The sequence below is a fragment of the Eptatretus burgeri genome, chromosome 7 (genome assembly GCF_056783735.1).
Source record: "Eptatretus burgeri isolate ZD-2024b chromosome 7, Ebu_testis_v1, whole genome shotgun sequence".
NCBI lineage: Eukaryota > Metazoa > Chordata > Myxini > Myxiniformes > Myxinidae > Eptatretus > Eptatretus burgeri.
The window spans coordinates 103,750,139-103,767,444 of record NC_140967.1 but is presented as its reverse complement, the minus strand read 5'-3'; the positions used below and the strand labels follow the sequence as shown (position 1 = coordinate 103,767,444).

Sequence of the window (17,306 nt, the reverse complement as noted above, 5' to 3'; positions counted from 1 at the left end):
GTCCATGCACGTCCAAGATATGGTTGCGGACAGATACACGCACGGACACAAAAATCGACACCAAATCCACAAGCCCGCATTTCGGACTGAGTCCAACAGGGGCTCATAATACCTGACGGTGACCCTTCCGCAATGTAGTCGATGAACGATGCTTCCCCAAATTCTGGGCTGTTGTCATTCAGGTCTTTTACAAACACTTTGATCTTGATAGAATCAAGCACCTCCCTTCCGTCTTTATCCATTAAGTGAACTTTCATCTGGAAAGAAAACACGGAAAACATGAACATGTGATCCTTCTTATCTGTTTGATATCTATCTGTTTGCAGCTATGTCCATCCACAACCACCTGGCACCAATTGTAATGCCTTTAACCGTTTAATAAACAATAAACCCATCATTCTCCAGCTCTCTCATAACATCAATGTCCAGGATGATAACACGACTTCACACGCAAGACCTCAGATATATAGTACATGTTTATCCAATACCATGTACAATGCCTGTTGTTCCCGATCAAGTGGTCGAGTCACCCTAATGAGCCCGTTCGACTCATCGATGGTAAACAACCCCTGGTTTGCGCCTTTGTCCTCCAAGATGAACTTCGTCAGGTTCAGGTGAGCATTTGCAGCAACCTGCGACACACGCCGCAAGAGGGACATCACCTGCTGACTCAAGGTGTTGGAAGAACAATCAAAGTTCAAATGGATCGCGTGTGAAAAGTATGAATCAGTCATAATTCTTAACGTCATTGTCTTCTTGGAACGACGTATAAAGTGCTTCGGTCATAACCACCACCTACTACCTCGTTGACAGCCCCAATGAATCCCACCTTCTTGTAGGTTGGCTGAAGGAGGTAGATTGGTCTAAGTCTTTCACAAACCGGCTGGCCAGGCTGACATTCGACTGAGTCGGTGAGAGCAGGAATTGGTAATTTATTCAGACTGCTGGCAAAAACTCACCTATTCTTCGTGAGGCAGATTGGGCACCTGGCTTAAACGACACACCTTGTGATTATCTGCTCGTCCTGTGAAGCATCGATGCTATAGTTTACAGTCAGGTCGGGAATTGAACACAGACTAGACAGATCAAATGTCAGTGTGCCAAATCTGCACTTCTCTTTTAGAACGATGGTAAGATCTTGAGATGTACAAAAATGTTTGGGAAGTCTCGTTCATGTTACGAAGAGGAATTCCATTAGTGCTCAAACCAACACTTTGAAAACCTTAAATAACAACTCAAAACAAACAATGTGCCCTTTTTATTTCTTTACAAGAGCAAGACTCATGGAAGAGCAAGAGTGAACTGACAGTGGGGCAATGGGGCAACAATTGGGCACAACCAGCAAAGAGTAAACGAACGGGAAAGGAAGAAAGAAAGAGAGGAGAGAGGGAGGAGAGAGGGAGGAGAGAGGGAGGAGAGAGGGAGGGGAGAGAGAGAGAGAGAGAGATAGAGAGAGAGAGAGAGAGAGAGAGAGAGAGAGAGAGAGAGAGAGAGAGAGAGAGAGAGAGAGAGAGAGAGAGAGAGAGAGAGAGAGAGAGAGAGAGAGAGAGAGAGAGAGAGAGAGAGAGAGAGAGAGAGAGAGAGAGAGAGAGAGAGAGAGAGAGAGAGAGAGAGAGAGAGAGAGAGAGAGAGAGAGAGAGAGAGAGAGAGAGAGAGAGAGAGAGAGAGAGAGAGAGAGAGAGAGAGAGAGAGAGAGAGAGAGAGAGAGAGAGAGAGAGAGAGAGAGAGAGAGAGAGAGAGAGAGAGAGAGAGAGAGAGAGAGAGAGAGAGAGAGAGAGAGAGAGAGAGAGAGAGAGAGAGAGAGAGAGAGAGAGAGAGAGAGAGAGAGAGAGAGAGAGAGAGAGAGAGAGAGAGCGAGAGAGAGATAAAAAAAAAACCCCAAAAAAACACTGAAACAGAGAAGAAAGTTTGGTTAAGAAGTCTTAATGGGGATAATAAAAATCATGGGTCAATTTGGGCGGATAACCCACACTGATTCTGCATCATGACACAAGGTGGTGATGCACTGCCTGCTTGAAGCCCTGGAGGGAAGAGTGGGAAAAACTGGCTCTGGAAGGTGATTCCAGAGACGGGATTGATGAAGAACAAAGGAATTTAGGGATACGGTCAGTCTGGAATTTTGACGTTTAATGATGAAAGGATTCATGAAACAATGCGTGCATCCTGGAGGTGCTGGGGGACGGGGAGGGGGATGGTCGGAGGACTCAGAGGGCAGAGGGGTGTTAACAGTTCATCTGACAATGCACATGTAGCAGGCTTGTACTCGTAGCTCAGGCGGTTATGCTGGACAACGTGTGCTCACCTCATGCAGATCTTTCAAATAACCAACTGGTTCCTTGTTCTCGTCAATGAAAATGACGAGGGTATCTGCGAGTGTCCGCCGATGCCGGAGATCAGCACTCTGCAAGTCAGTACACAAGCTCCGCATTTTACTCCTGCATGAACATAAGGATCAGGCTGCATGCTCAAAGCTCATGACTAGGCCCAATGAGACAAGGGATCTTAAAGGCAGGACTTAAACAATAGACAAGTGTAACACTAGACTGCAAATCCAATTGCCTAAGAACCGTCCTTCATATGACTCCAATATGGCATCCGTGTTTGCGAGTCAAAACAGCAATGAAACTTCCAAAATATAAATTTACTGGTTATTATAATGTAAAAAAATTGTATTACACCGCGAATGCTTCGGAACAGTGGCGCACGATCACTTAGGGGCCGTGGCACGCGATCGCTTCGGGCCCATAGCGGGTGATCGCTTTGGGGCCTTTGGCACGCGATCGCTTTGGGGCCTTTGGCACGCGATCGCTTCGGGGTCATGACACACGATTTCTTGGGGGCCGCGGTGCGTGATTGCTTGGGGGCCGCGGCACGTGATCGCTTCGGGGCCGTGGCGCGTGATCGCTTCGGGGTCGTGGCGAACGATCGCTTCAGGGCTGTGGCGTGTGATCACTTCAGGGCCGTGGCGTGCGATCGCTTTGGGGGCCATGGCGCACAATCGCTTCAGGGCCGCGGCGCGTGATCGCTTCTGGGCCGTGGGATGCGATCGCTTCGGGGCCGTGGCATGCAATCGCTTCGGGGTCATGGCGCACGATTGCTTGGGGGCCGCGGCGCGTGATTGCTTGGGGGCCGCGGCACGTGATCGCTTAGGGGTCGTGGCGTACAATCGCTTCAGGGCTGTGGCGTGCGATCGCTTCAGAGCCATGGCGTGCAACCGCTTCAGGGACGTGGCGTGCGATCGCTTAGGGGCCATGGCGCACAATCGCTTCAGGGCCGCGGCGTGTGACCGCTTCGGGCCCGTGGCGTGCAATCGCTTCGGGGCCGTGGCATGCGATCGCTTCGGGGCCGTGGCGTGTGATCGCTTCGGGCCCATAGTGGGTGATCGCTTCGGAGCCGTGGCATGCGATCGCTTCGGGGCCGTGGCATGCGATCGCTTTAGGGCCGTGACGTGTGATCGCTTCGGGCCCATAGTGGGTGATCGCTTCGGAGCAGTGGCACGCGATCGCTTCGGGGCCATGGCGCGCGATCGCTTCGGTGCCGTGGCGCGCAATCGTTTCAGGGCGGTGGCGTGTGATCGCTTCGGGGCCGAGCACACGATCGCTTCAGGCCCGTAGTGGGTGATCGCTTTAGGGATGTGACACACAATCACTTCGGGGCCTTGGCGCGCGATCGCTTTGGGGCCGTATTGGGTGATCGCTTTGGGGACGTAGCACAAAATCACTTTGGGGCTTTGGCGCGCGATCACTTCGGGGCTATGGCACACCATTGTTTCAGGATGGTGGCATGCAATTGTTTCAGGATAGTGGCATGCAATCGGTTTGGGAAAGTGGTGCATCATTGTTTCGGGATAGTGGCGCGCGATCCCTTCAGGACAGTGGAGTGTGATCACTTTGGAACAGTAGCGTGCCATTGTTTCAGGATACTGGCACATGATTGTTTCGGCACAATAGTGTGTGATTGTGGTATTACCAAACATTATTATCACACTTACCTGGGCAGTCACAGAGGGTCTTGGCAGCACGGTGAATGACAGGTTAGCGGTATGATGGCCGAACTCTGTGGTCATCATTACCACACAGCGCATCAATGAACCGGGAGCAATGGGTGTCGTGGCAAAAACATCACCATTAGGCCGAATCTTGCACCCGAGACCAACGGTGTCCAGAACAGCAGGTTGCCCACATGCTTCAAATGGAACTGTATCAGAAGAGGAAATAAGAGAACACACAGGCTATAAGGGAACAGTGATGGTGTTCAGAATATTTACCAGTGCAGGGACTACGATGACCACGAATAAGCGACATCACATATAAACTGCGATAAAATAAAATAAACTGCGAGGCAGGAATTTGTGAATTATCCAAAGCACCAACAAGCTTTCACGGTGACGAAGCTTAAAATTGGTCAGATGTCGAAAGCCAACAAAATAGCGGCTTGAATTTCTCAACAAAGAGTTCTTACTTACCTTAAGTGTTGAGCACTACAATGGTAGTCGATAAAAAAAAATCATGTGATCGACAATGATGAGTGAGCTGTCAAATCAAGCCTTGTTTTCAGTCTGAAGATCCATGCTTCGTGCCACTTAAGCTCGAAACCGGGCTGGGTCAGTCAGACTAAAACCATTAGAGCACAGCTGTTCATAGTGACCCCCTCTTCCCCCAATCCCTCAAAAAGCTAGATCGATAAAGTGAAGGCCAGCATCAGGTCAATCAATACTACAAGATTATATGCTTGATGGATTACATGGCATCGCACTCGGACAAGAAGGTGGGTGAGTTTTGATAAAACCATCTTGACTTCAAAGGTTTTCTTTCTCAAATCACCTCCTTCAAGTAAACCAAGAGAAGGCCTCTGAATAAAGATGTCATCCCTGCAGCATATTTTCCAGGAAAGTGTGGAATAAAGTCAGAATTGACCGATGCCCTTTAACCTCAGCGAGTTGAGCATGGGCCAAGTAGTGATCCATTGTTTAGAGTGCTTGTAACACTCATCCCTATCGCGTAGTCTCGATCGACATGATCAAGTGAAACATTCTATCACAAACGGTCCCTTTGTTCAGCCTGTGATACTCCTCGGCTTTGACATCGGTCCCTTAGTGTAAAACACACTTATCGGCAAACTACGTCTCCATTTATTTATTATTTCAAAGCAAAGTGTCACGTACGAAATCCACTTCGAAGGGAAACTATTATAATTCATTGCATTTGAACGCTCCCTGCCATGTGTACAATATTATATTTACATTCAAAGTAATACACAGGCTTCATCTTATCAGAGGGTGCTGTATGCATTATGCATATGACCAGATAGCTGTGGTACTTGTACTATGGGCACAGCTCAATGGAGACGATGGTACGACAGGCATTGATTGCTTGGTAAAGGTACATTGGTGTTATTATGGGTACGACTTAAAGGTGGCACAGTATGAGCATGGCATGGTAAAGGTTTTCCTGTTCCTGTTCCTGTGCCCGAAGATTCCCAAACCCAACAATCGTTGACCTGAATGATCCCCCCAACGGCCAAACCCAACAACTGTATCCATAAATGATCCCACTATCTCCAGGTCCCCTTCTCTCACTGATCCCTAATGTCCATTCGAGCAGGTCACATGTTAGAATTGTCTTCCTTATTTGAGAACCTGAGACCACATTGATTCTGCATCGAGTTTGTGATCGCCTTTCCACCTGAAAGACGATCCATGACAATTAGTCCCCCTCTTTATCGTGATTACCCAGCACTACCACCTTATGTCTGCACAATCGCAATCGAATTTCCATTCCTGCAGGTTGTCATCCCTTATACCGAACTATCATCATTTATACTCTCATTAACTTTGTTCATTTGTGCATCCCTCGTCTGCCATTGTCGCTCAGTAAATCTTGCACTCCGGTTTCCCTAGCTTCAGCAACATACATATGAAACTTTGAATAAGGCCCTTCCTCTCCTCCATCAATCAGCAACACTCTGCACCACATTTCCTCAACCTCCACCAACATCATTTAGACATGGTCAGACACTCAGGGACCCTTCAGTAAAGGCAAAGCACGCACAGCCCCACAGCAAAGAAAATATGATCCCTGGCTTCCATAAATGTACAACAAAACTCTCCGTCATGCACAGATTTATCCCCTCTCGTCTTCAGTTGTCCTTCCCTTCCTCCCGCCCTTGGTTCATTGAAGCTTGTGGTGAGGCAGTTGTCCTGAAACAACTTGCCTTTGCCTCATGGAAAGCAAACCCAACTGAGGGCAATCTCAGTTCCTTCCATAAAGCTCGGAACAAGTGTGTATCTACCCTCAGGAGAGCCAGAAAACAACATCCTTCTAATCTCAAGTCTGAACTCTCAAACCTCTCTCCCTCCTCAAAATCCTAGTGGCGTCTAATCAAATCTGTTTCTGGTGTATGTTCCCCCTCCATCCCTTCCCTTACCTCAAATGGCCGCACTGCTGACACCGCACGTGAAAAGGCTGAATCCCTAAACTCGGTGTTTGCAGCTAAATCTTGTGTCCAAAACTTTCTCGACCCACCTTACCCAGTCGCACCCAACTGTCCCTGGACTCTGTGTCCTCTTCTCCTGACAAGGTGGAGAGCTTGCTTTCAAACCTCGACTCAGATTCTGCAACCGGTCCAGACGGCATCAGCCCACGTCTCCTAAAAACCTGCTCTTCTGCTCCTGCTCACCCTCTCTCTGTTCTATTCACCCTCTCATTTGCTCAAGGTGATCTGCCATCTGCTTGGAAATCAGCAAACAATACTGCCCTGCATAAAAATGTGCAAAAACAGATCCCTGCAACTGCAGACCAATCAGCCTTCTCCCAACCATCAGCAAGGTTATGGAATCCATCATCGCTTCAGACATAAAATCCTTCCTCTTCTCCAATGGCTTGATTGCCGATCATCAATTTGGTTTCAGACCAGGTCACTCGACCCTGGATATGCTGCTTCTGCTCTCCTAACAATGGATGGAGGTCCTCAATGCTGGACATGAAATCAGAGCCATATCCCGACACATATCACATGCTATTGACACGGTCTGGCACCCTGCCCTTCTCACCAAACTCTCTTCCTATGGTATCCAAGGCCATCTCCACTCATGGCTCGCAGACTTCCTCTCCTGTCGCAGTCACCGTGTGGCCATAAATGGAGTTCTTTCATCCCCTCTTCCTGTGCAGGCTGGAGTTCCTCAAGGTAGCATTCTGGGCCCTGTTATTTTTCTGGTTTTCATCAATGATCTCTCTGACTCTCTGGAAAATCCTCTATATCTCTTTGCTGATGACTCCACCCTCTGCCGTACCATCTGTCATCCCTCAGACCGGCAAGCAGCTTCTTCACTCACTGCAGATCTGTGTAAAATCACAAACTGGTCCAACACGTGGAACATGTCTTTCAATCCGGACAAATCTCACACTCTCACTATGTCTCTCCGAAAGGACTGTTTAGAAAACCCCCCCATCCACTTTCTCAACAATCCTCTGGAAGAAGTCTTTTCTTTCAAGTTTCTGGGTCTCACTATCTGCCATGATTTTTCCTGGGAAAGCCACATTTCAAACCTCGCGTCCAAAGCCAGTCGCCGACTGGGAATCCTCCGTCATGCAAAGTCCTTCCTCGACCCACCTGAGCTCCTGACCACTTACAAAGCTTTCATCCACAGCCTGATGGAGTACTGCTCTCCCGCCCTGGGCTGGTGCTCCTGCCTCCCACCTTTCCCGACTTCACGCTGTGGAAACCAAGGCATTTCAGATCATTGGCATCTCCCACAATGAGGCTGAGTCTTTGGGCCTCTCACTCTCTCACCGCAGGCTGATCGGTGGTTTTTCTGTCTTCAACCATCTCCTCTCCTGCCTCCCCCCTCCATCTCTCTCTGAGATTTGTCCCAACCACATTTCCCCAGGGTGCTCAAGGTCCGCCAACAACCCCCTTCTGGTAAAACTACCAAAATCACGAATCACTGCTCACCTTCACTCTTTCATTCCTCTTTTTTCCCACCTTTGGAATAAACTCCCTCACTCTATTCAATCCCATTCTTCCCTCCAGGCCTTCAAAACATCTGTTCACCACCACCTATCATCCCCCATCCAAATCCTCAATCTTTTCTACCCCCAATAATCCACCCAAGCCCACCTCCTTCAATTCCCTGCTTTCCTTCCTGAAAGTCCCTGTAATGTCCATCTTGTGTTCCCCATGTTCCCCGTCCCATCCCTCTCCCTTCCACAGATCTCCTAATGTCTCTGTTCCCCACTGTTTTGTTCTTCCCACTCCCTCCCCTCTTGTCTCATGCCCCCCCTTGCTGTGCGTTGTGTGTTAGCTCTCACACGAGCCTCGACAAGGTATACCAAAAAACCCCCAAAAAAACCAAACAAATGTATGATGCATATCCATTATACATGTATTGGAAGGAAACAAATTCTGCAGTTCTATCACCGTCACCAGACAAAAGTTCCTCATCACCTCCTATATAGAATGTAAATCTACATGGGTCACATCCCTGATCACTTGTAAAAATAAAAAAAAAATTAAAAAATGTACCAAACAATATGTTGGAAAAACTGAGAACACACTTTACACACATTTTAATAACACACGGTCAGAAATGAGAAACTTTCACACCAATCAGGGCAAATCCCTACCTTACACCTGACATTTCAATCAACCAGATCACTCAATGGATGACAATCAAATCTCTGTCATCGAATCACCTGGCAATCAATCACACACCGCAATCCTGGCACGTGAACCTTTTTGTCTACAGAAAAGTCAAAACAAAGTTTCCCAGTGGTATAAATGTTGGCGAGTAACAACTCATTCATTCCATAGCACCTCAACTCATTCACTTCATATGCAGGCAGTGTGTGTGTGTGTGTGTGTGTGTGTGTGTGTGTGTGTGTGTGTGTGTGTGTGTGTGTGTGTGTGTGTGTGTGTGTGTGTGTGTGTGTGTGTGTGTGTGTGAATATAAACAGGATATGAACTGTGCACTCACTCTCGTTGAGGAAGCTGAGAGCCCTAATGGAACCTCTTTCCTTTTATATATATATATATATTTTATTTATGTAGCATTATCGTAACATTATCTTTTATGCATGCTTGCTGTTCTTGTAGACCGAGAAGAAGGAAGGTCTATTTGGCCGAAAGCTTGTCCAAATAAAGATCGTCCTGAAGCTCCGTTTGTAGCTCATTTTACTTCTTCCGCTTACAATATTTTATGCAAATGAGACATCCAACTCGTAGTGTGGAGTTTCTGCTATTTCTCACAGGTACACACACACACACACACACACACACACACACACACACACACACACACACACACACACACACACACACACACGAGTGCGACAAGCAATGCGCTGATCCCCATTGGACACGGGTCCACACTGGGTGGCAGACGGATGGTTGTTCTGTGTGGATTATGCAGTTTTACCATGTGAGACATAATCTGTGTCAATGCTCACCATAACAGTCAGGAGGTGTGTCTGATATATACTGTATATATTGTTGTGGTGCCGGGCGTCGGTGGCGAGCACGACTGCTATTGGAGCAGTAGAGTCGGCTCCACCGAACACCCGGAATTTAGATTGTGCTCCTCGGAGAACTCCGAAAGGTACGGGTCCCTTACAGGACCGTGAATTGCCAAGAATTCAGCCGCGTGGAATTGGGTGAATTGCCAAGAATTCAGCCGCGTGGAATTGGGTGAATTGCCAACTTCAATATACCTAAGTATCCACACGGCAAAGCTACCGGGGAATTCACACCCTCGGCAGGCCTCGAGCGGAACGAGCCGTTATTGTGCTCGAACAGTGCGTAACCCGAGCGGATGGTTACCAAGACCCGTCGGTCCAAATGCACAATTTACTGTTTCCCAATTTCCCAACACGCACCATGCTAAGCCAATGAAAGAAATACAGAAACAAGCTGATACATTCAACAAAAGGGATATTTATTTACAATAGACAGGGAGGGAACACAGAAGAGCAGAGTTATCCGACTATAAGAAATGCAGTCAATGTACAAGCACTTATACAGTTGCTACTTAAAGACGGGCACACACACACACACACACACACACACACACACACACACACACACACACACACACACACACAGAAATGGACCCCGTTGGGTCTTTATTGAAGGCTTCCAGCTCGAGGACAGGTGACCTCTGCTTGGACATGTCCACCTCGTGTGGTCTTCGACGATCCGGCTCAGCGGGACTCGAACCCGCAACACGATGCCGCTCCAAGCACCAGGTACCGCACTCTCCAATTGGCCACGCACCAATCGACCAAGACCAAGGAGAAGATCAGAGGCGACGATGATCCAGGACAAGACGAACCAGCCAGCCGGCGGGACTCGAACACACAACACGATGATGACGACCACCACGATGAACACGACCACAACCATGACCCTTTTGAATTGTCCCAGCCTGGTGTTTTTTTATATTCCTTTTTTTTTCCTTTGGGGTGAGCAAATCGCCGTCTGAGGTGCTCTCCACCCTCATTGGACGGGGTGTCGTGCGAAAGTCGCTCTGTGTGGTCATCTCAACCTCCAGTGGCCGGCGTGCCATGGGAAAGTCACTCTCTGTGGTCATCTCAACCTCCATTGGCCGGCGTGCCATGGGAAAGTCGCTCTCTGTGGTCATCTCAACCTCCATTGGCCGGCGTGCCATGGGAAAGTCACTCTCTGTGGTCATCTCAACCTCCATTGGCCGGCGTGCCGTGGGAAAGTCACTCTCTGTTGTCATCTCAACCTCCATTGGCCGGCGTGCCGTGGGAAAGTCACTCTCTGTGGTCATCTCAACCCCCATTGGCCGGCGTGCCGTGGGAAAGTCACTCTCTGTGGTCATCTCAACCCCCATTGGCCGGCGTGCCGTGGGAAAGTCACTCTCTGTTGTCATCTCAACCTCCATTGGCTGGCGTGCCATGGGAAAGTCACTCTCTATGGTCATCTCAACCTCCATTGGCCGGCGTGCCGTGGGAAAGTCACTCTCTGTGGTCATCTCAACCCCCATTGGCCGGCGTGCCGTGGGAAAGTCACTCTCTGTGGTCATCTCAACCTCCATTGGCCGGCGTGCCGTGGGAAAGTCACTCTCTGTGGTCATCTCAACCCCCATTGGCTGGCGTGCCGTGGGAAAGTCACTCTCTGTGGTCATCTCAACCCCCATTGGCCGGCGTGCCGTGGGAAAGTCGCTCTCTGTGGCGTGATTGGACAAGGGGCACGCCCCTGCCATCCTGGGCGGAATCCCGGTCTGAGGCGATGGAAATATCCGCCCAAGTACATGGCCAAACGCATGCGGACAATGGCGTCGGTGTGTGAAGTGAAGGAGGTTTGTTGTAAATGAAACTCCGCAGTGCACACATGTAATTCTCGTTAGATACAGGTAGGGGGCCCTAACCATAAACACACACTTACCGATATAACTGTTTTATAAGGACCTGAATGTTGAGTGCAGTAAGCTTCCAAATTCGTAACAATATATATAACAATATATATCAATATATATATATATATATATATATATATATATATATATATATATATATATATATATATATATATATATATCTGGGAGTACAAAGGTCAGGGGCAGGGACAAAGAAAAAAGAAAATTATTTTCCGCCATGAGTGGATATTGAGAAGAAGTCTTTTGGTGAACACACACTGTCTGAGTATTACATCACGGGCACTGCCTCATGGTCCGAACAGATATCATGAGAGTTTTCATGACCTGTGGACAAAACATCAGCTGCTTCATCAACGGATTAAATAAGTATTTCCGGCATTGGGGAATTAGCCACATTAGCCGGTTTGAGCATGCTTGAAATAAGGAAAGTGACTTTTGTTGTTCTTACACTTTCAGAAGCTTGATATGCCCCCATATTGTACATGTAGCACAGCTTAGTGTGCAAAACGAACCATCATTAGGTCCTCCATCGATAATTCATCAGCTGGTAATGAAGCCCACATTACACTGATTGTGGGCAAGATGAACCTCAGAATGTGGACAACTGTCATTTGAAGAGTAAATCGACATTTAGAGAGGAGGATGGTGAAGTCGGAGATATTCCTTCTTCAACCAGACTAGAAGCACCGCGGCCAGAGGGGTTATGCTATTATCCTTATTCAAACGTGTAATTCAAAACACCTCACTGCACTGAAAAATGTGGGGACATGAATACTGTACCGTAAATGGTGGAGACTTGTAACACCCTCTCTCACCTGGAGTGGCGCTACCGGATATAAATTTACATCGAGAATTTTGCATCTCCCACCTCCCCTGACCTGACCCCCACCCCAAGACCACCGGCAAAGATAAACAACACCCCTATGCACTTATTGTGGTCATGCTGATCCTACGCAGCAAGTCTGGATGTATTCAGCCCACAACTGGAGGCAGAGTAGCGCGACAAGCAAACGAGGTCTGTGAATTGTGGTAAGGATTACTGGCCTAGAACTCTGCTCATGAAGGTAACTTTAACACATTGTTAAGTCAAAGACTTTGTTCTAGCAGACAAGCTTAGCTGTTGCTGCTGATACTACTACTACTACTACTTCGAATACTACTACTACTATTACTACGACTACTGCATCATCAAAAGGCACCAATTAATGCCACCTTCCTGTGAGGTCGGCCAAAGAATATTTGTATCGCAAGTCTTTCACGAAATGTCTGGTCAGGCTGGATTTTGACTGGAGATTATTTTGGCAAGAATTTGGAATTTGTTCAGGGTGCCGGCGATAACTTGCCCACTCTTTACGAAAGACAACGTGGGATCTGTAACGTCCACCAAGGTCCAGGGTTGATAGATGGGGTCTTCTGCATTTACGTCCATCCGAAAGATGCACACATTGATGCCTTGCGTGAAACAACGGGATGCCAGTTTATAGAGCTCGGTCGGGATTTGAACACAGGTTACACAGCTCAGAGGTGAGTGTGGGTATCTCTAGCCTATCCTACCAGCCTGTTGTGGTGCCCAAGTCTGAACAATAAAATCATATATATATATATATATATACATACCAGAATAAATGCACTTGTATGAAAAAACAAGATCACACAAGAGAAGTAAACGAAGAAGATACAATCGATGAAAAGACGTCACGGAGCTAACCACTCCAGCCGGCTATACGAGGTGCCAATAACCACAAAGCCATTAGGGTAGCTGAGCTAAAAAGCACTTTGCGTGACCAGGTTGTGGGAGTGTGGGGGGTAGAGGGGGCCGCAGGGGCCACAAAGACAGCTTAATGCATTAGACACGCCTGTGCCGAGTACAGTTTGTCAAGTGAATGTAATTTCCCATGAATTTACAGACATTCATAGATGGAGCTGGGTTCCTCGGTTTCAGTTCCATAAACTAAAATGTGTTTTCTCCATTGTGTGCACGTGTCCTTGTTTCTTATATATAAAAGTGCATCGATATCTTCAAATGTCCATGGATTTCCGAAGGTATGTTATTTTCATGAGCATTGGCAGATTTGCACATAAAAGTGATGGGCGACCCTTCTGTATTTTAACATTATCAACCTTGAAATCTTATGCTGAAACCGAAACGACGTCCAAAAACCTTCATCCATTACACAAATTGCTCATCCCTTTAATTGGGCGATGTGGCAACAGTTGCCTTGATCGCTTCTAAAAAATAGAATAAAATAAAAAACACAAAATGCCGTCAAAATGAGTTTTTATTAGAGACTTAAATTATTATTACTCCAAGTCCTCAACCTCCCCCCATCCATCCATCCATCCATCCATCCACTAGGACCATACTCTGTGCAGAGCGTTGGTGCTACCGAAGCAGTCTCCTGGGCTATTGGGCACAATCCTGGAGGGGTCGCCACTCTGCCACAGGACACTCGAATGGCTCAATCATCCCAACAAGCTAGTGCTCATTTTGTCGACCTCAGAAGGATGACAGGCTGAGTCAACCCCACCTGGTATTAATTCAACGGCCGAGCAGGATCTAAATCCAGGACCCTAGGATCCCAAGCCCACCACCCTAACCATTAAGCAACACCAGGCATAACCTCCACCCTCCCAACCCAAAAGCTTCAAACCCCTTCCCCATTCCCCCCCCCCTCCCACAACTCTTTAACCCCATCCCCCATGAAAACTCCTCAACCTCTAACATCTGTTCCCCACACCAAAAGTCTTCAATCCCTCCCCCTCCCCAAAGTCTCAACACCCCCTCCCAACCATGTCCCATTTTTGCTCCTCCGCCCCCCTCTCCAAACCCCAATTCGCTGTCCTCCCGTCCTCCTTTCTTCTCTTCTCCCCCCCCTCATCCCCTTCTTTCTCCACTCTTCCAGGCAAGCAATGCACTACCATTTTCAGGGTACAATTGTGGGTGGATTTAGGCCAGCTGTCCAACTAATGGGTGCAAAGAAATAAACAGACAGACGGAGAAATTTGGCTCCTTTAATAAATCGATTATTCAGCCGAAGCCGAGCGAAGCGAGCTCGAGGCCGTTTATTCCTAATACGCGAAACACCCTGCAACCCATGCCTGCAGAAAACAGATTTTGTTTTTGGAACGCCGGTCGCATGTTAAATCAAATGATCATGTAACTTTGTATGAAGCTAGCTTTTACGACCGCACACATTTCCTTTATCGGCAACTTGGTTGTGGGATGGCTTTGAAGGCCATGAAATACAAGTTCATGAGTCTTTCCTTCGTGTTGGGAAGGGAGGTAGGTACACAGAACACACTGCACAAGTGCAAGCACATCTACACTTGCCAATAGAGATGGTTCGAGGCCAAATTTTCCGAGCCTGAACCGAAAAAAAAAAACCCAGCAACGTCAGGAATCCCGAATCAATTCCCCACAATTTTCCAGGAATTCCCAGAAAGGATTTACCGTGAAGAAACACTAGCTTGGGCTCTATTTGTTTGAAAGCTTTTCTCAGCTCAAGCTCGAGAGAATGAGGCTTGCATCATCTGTAATCTCCATCATAAGCAGCGTGTCGACCGTGTGGCACAATTGCTCCTAGTGTGGCACAACAGACAACATACATAGACAAGAGGGCCATTTGTTTGTCTGTCTGTCTACATGTGTCACCATTTTCTCAGAGATAGCTGAACGGATCTATATCAAACTTTCAGAGGTTCATCGGTTAGTGCCTGGGAGTGTTTTAAGCAAAAAATAAAAATAAATAAAAATTGAACAATTTGAAAAAGAAAGTTGGATTTTTTTTTATTTTAATTTTTATTATATTTTATTTATATTTATTTATTTTTATTTATTCTATAGTACATTTATAATCTTTGCAGCTATGTGAAAGGTAATATTAAATGATCCCTGACCCCATTCCTTAATTGGTGTTGGGATGTGTTTTAGGCACCCACAAAAATAGAAACAAACCAAAATTTTTTTTTGATTTCTTCAAAATGCCAACAGCATTTTTACAGCACCAGGCAACGACAGGTACCACTGCTTGTAGAAGATGAAAACTAAAATATTTTCCCTAACTCTCTGTTGACCTGAACTTTCACTCGAGCCCTTTGTCATCTCATTCACACAAGGGCCCCGGCCAACGTTGCACAACACGGTCGAGGATGGTCTGGACAAATATCAGCTAAATTTTAATGAATATCAATTCACAGACATTGAGAGTTCTTGCCTTCTAGGATTCCAAAGTGACATCATAATGACAACAATTGTTCAATATTTGATTTATATTTATATAGAAGATCCACAACCCCATCATCATGCCAACCTTGAGAGCACAATGCACCGCACTGACCTTGAACACCAGAATTTATTCAATTTCCTTATAATTTCATTCCAGCTGACTCATTCCACCGCGGTCCCCGAATGTGTTTTCCATCACTGACAAAAACGCACGGATTTCCCTTCAATTCGCCTTCAGATCCATTATCCATTTGGATCGATACTTTAATGTCCAAGTGGAATCGCCATTTTAAAGCCTCTGGATTTGTCCATTCGAATTTAATTTACACTGTTGTACGAAGACATAGACAAATGTATATTATTGTTTTTCATCCTATCTCTCACACCCTATCTCACCTCAACCGCCACTCCTCCTCCCCTCCAAATCTTCAAAAATGTCATTCGCTCTGTGCACAGCGCATCATGCTCAGATGAATATTTCTGGTTAAAAGTATGAAAGCAAATAAAGAAGTGATTATTCTGGGGCAGGCTGGCAGAATGGCCCAGACTACTAGAGGTACACCCCCTCACCTCAGCTACAAACTGTCATCCCGGTGTTTCACAGGCAGGGTGATTCACCAAAGTGTGTGCCATCCCTCGACAGACGTTAAACAGGCATCTCGTCTGCCGGCATCAGTTGGTGGACATTAAAGATCTCACGGTGTCCTTCGTGAAGAGAAGGCGAGCTCTCGCCGGCACCCTGAACAAATTCCAAATTCCTGTTCCAACTACTGCTGGGAACGCAATGGCAAACCACCCAGTATAACCTTTGCTAAGATGCTGCTTCGGCAGCAACAACTCTCTGTAACAGAGGATGAAACGTTAGAATCAGATCAGATCAGAGATTCCAGGGTGACGATCTACGATCTAATTACCCGATCCCCAGAGACTCGAAACGGCCATTTTGAAACCTCATGCAACAGGCCGAGGGCCCAAGCCCAGGAAGATGTTCAAACTTTCCCGACTGCTGACCAATCTCAGTGTGAGAGAAGGTTATTGATACTGTAATCCGATTCACCCATCGATTATTTAATCATTGCATTACTGTGATGTGATGATCAATATTCCAATCACCAAATGTCCTCTCACCTGGTACAGAATCACCACCACTTTGTACCAGCTCTGCAACACACCAGTGAGGTGAACACTGTACTGATTTCTCTCGTTATGGTAATGCTCCTTACCAGCCTTTGGTGAGAGAGGCTGTACCACCATCACTAAAACCTTTTCAATATCCAATGGAACCTCCAGGAAGCATGATTGAGACATAGGCCGGATGTATAGTAATTACAGTACAATAATATAATTCATGGACAGCAAAACATGTACAATAATTGGTGTCGAGTGAAAAATACCTGACGTACTGTTTAACAATGATTGTATGTAGAGAAATCGATAATTGATAATCAATGCTTAAGAAGTGCAGTTGTTTAGTGATGAGAATTCACAAATTGGTCTCCCATAAATGATGTCCAGTAAATGATATACGGTTATCCATGTACTTATCATGATATACACGAATCCATATCGAGTTGTTGAACTGAAAAAAAAACCCATTAACCCTTTGAGGGAACGTGTTGAAATTGGGCGAGAATGAGTACTGCAGTTCAAGGGTTAAAAATATCAATAATTGTGTCCTTAAAG

General features: G+C 46.7%; 1 protein-coding gene across 2 annotated transcripts in view; it reads right to left on the bottom strand.

Moving 5' to 3' along the window:
- LOC147023979 (cadherin-13-like) overlaps window positions 1-17,306 on the bottom strand; it is a 91,725-nt gene that overhangs the window by 36,374 nt on the left and 38,045 nt on the right. For both annotated transcript variants that reach the window (XM_085890085.1, XM_085890087.1), the window contains exons 3-6: window positions 3,992-4,197; window positions 2,303-2,401; window positions 489-632; window positions 113-257 (exon numbers count right to left, since the gene is read on the bottom strand). In XM_085890085.1, the coding sequence (XP_085746211.1) occupies window positions 113-257; window positions 489-632; window positions 2,303-2,401; window positions 3,992-4,197 (594 nt within the window). The remainder of the gene's footprint in view (window positions 1-112; window positions 258-488; window positions 633-2,302; window positions 2,402-3,991; window positions 4,198-17,306) is intronic.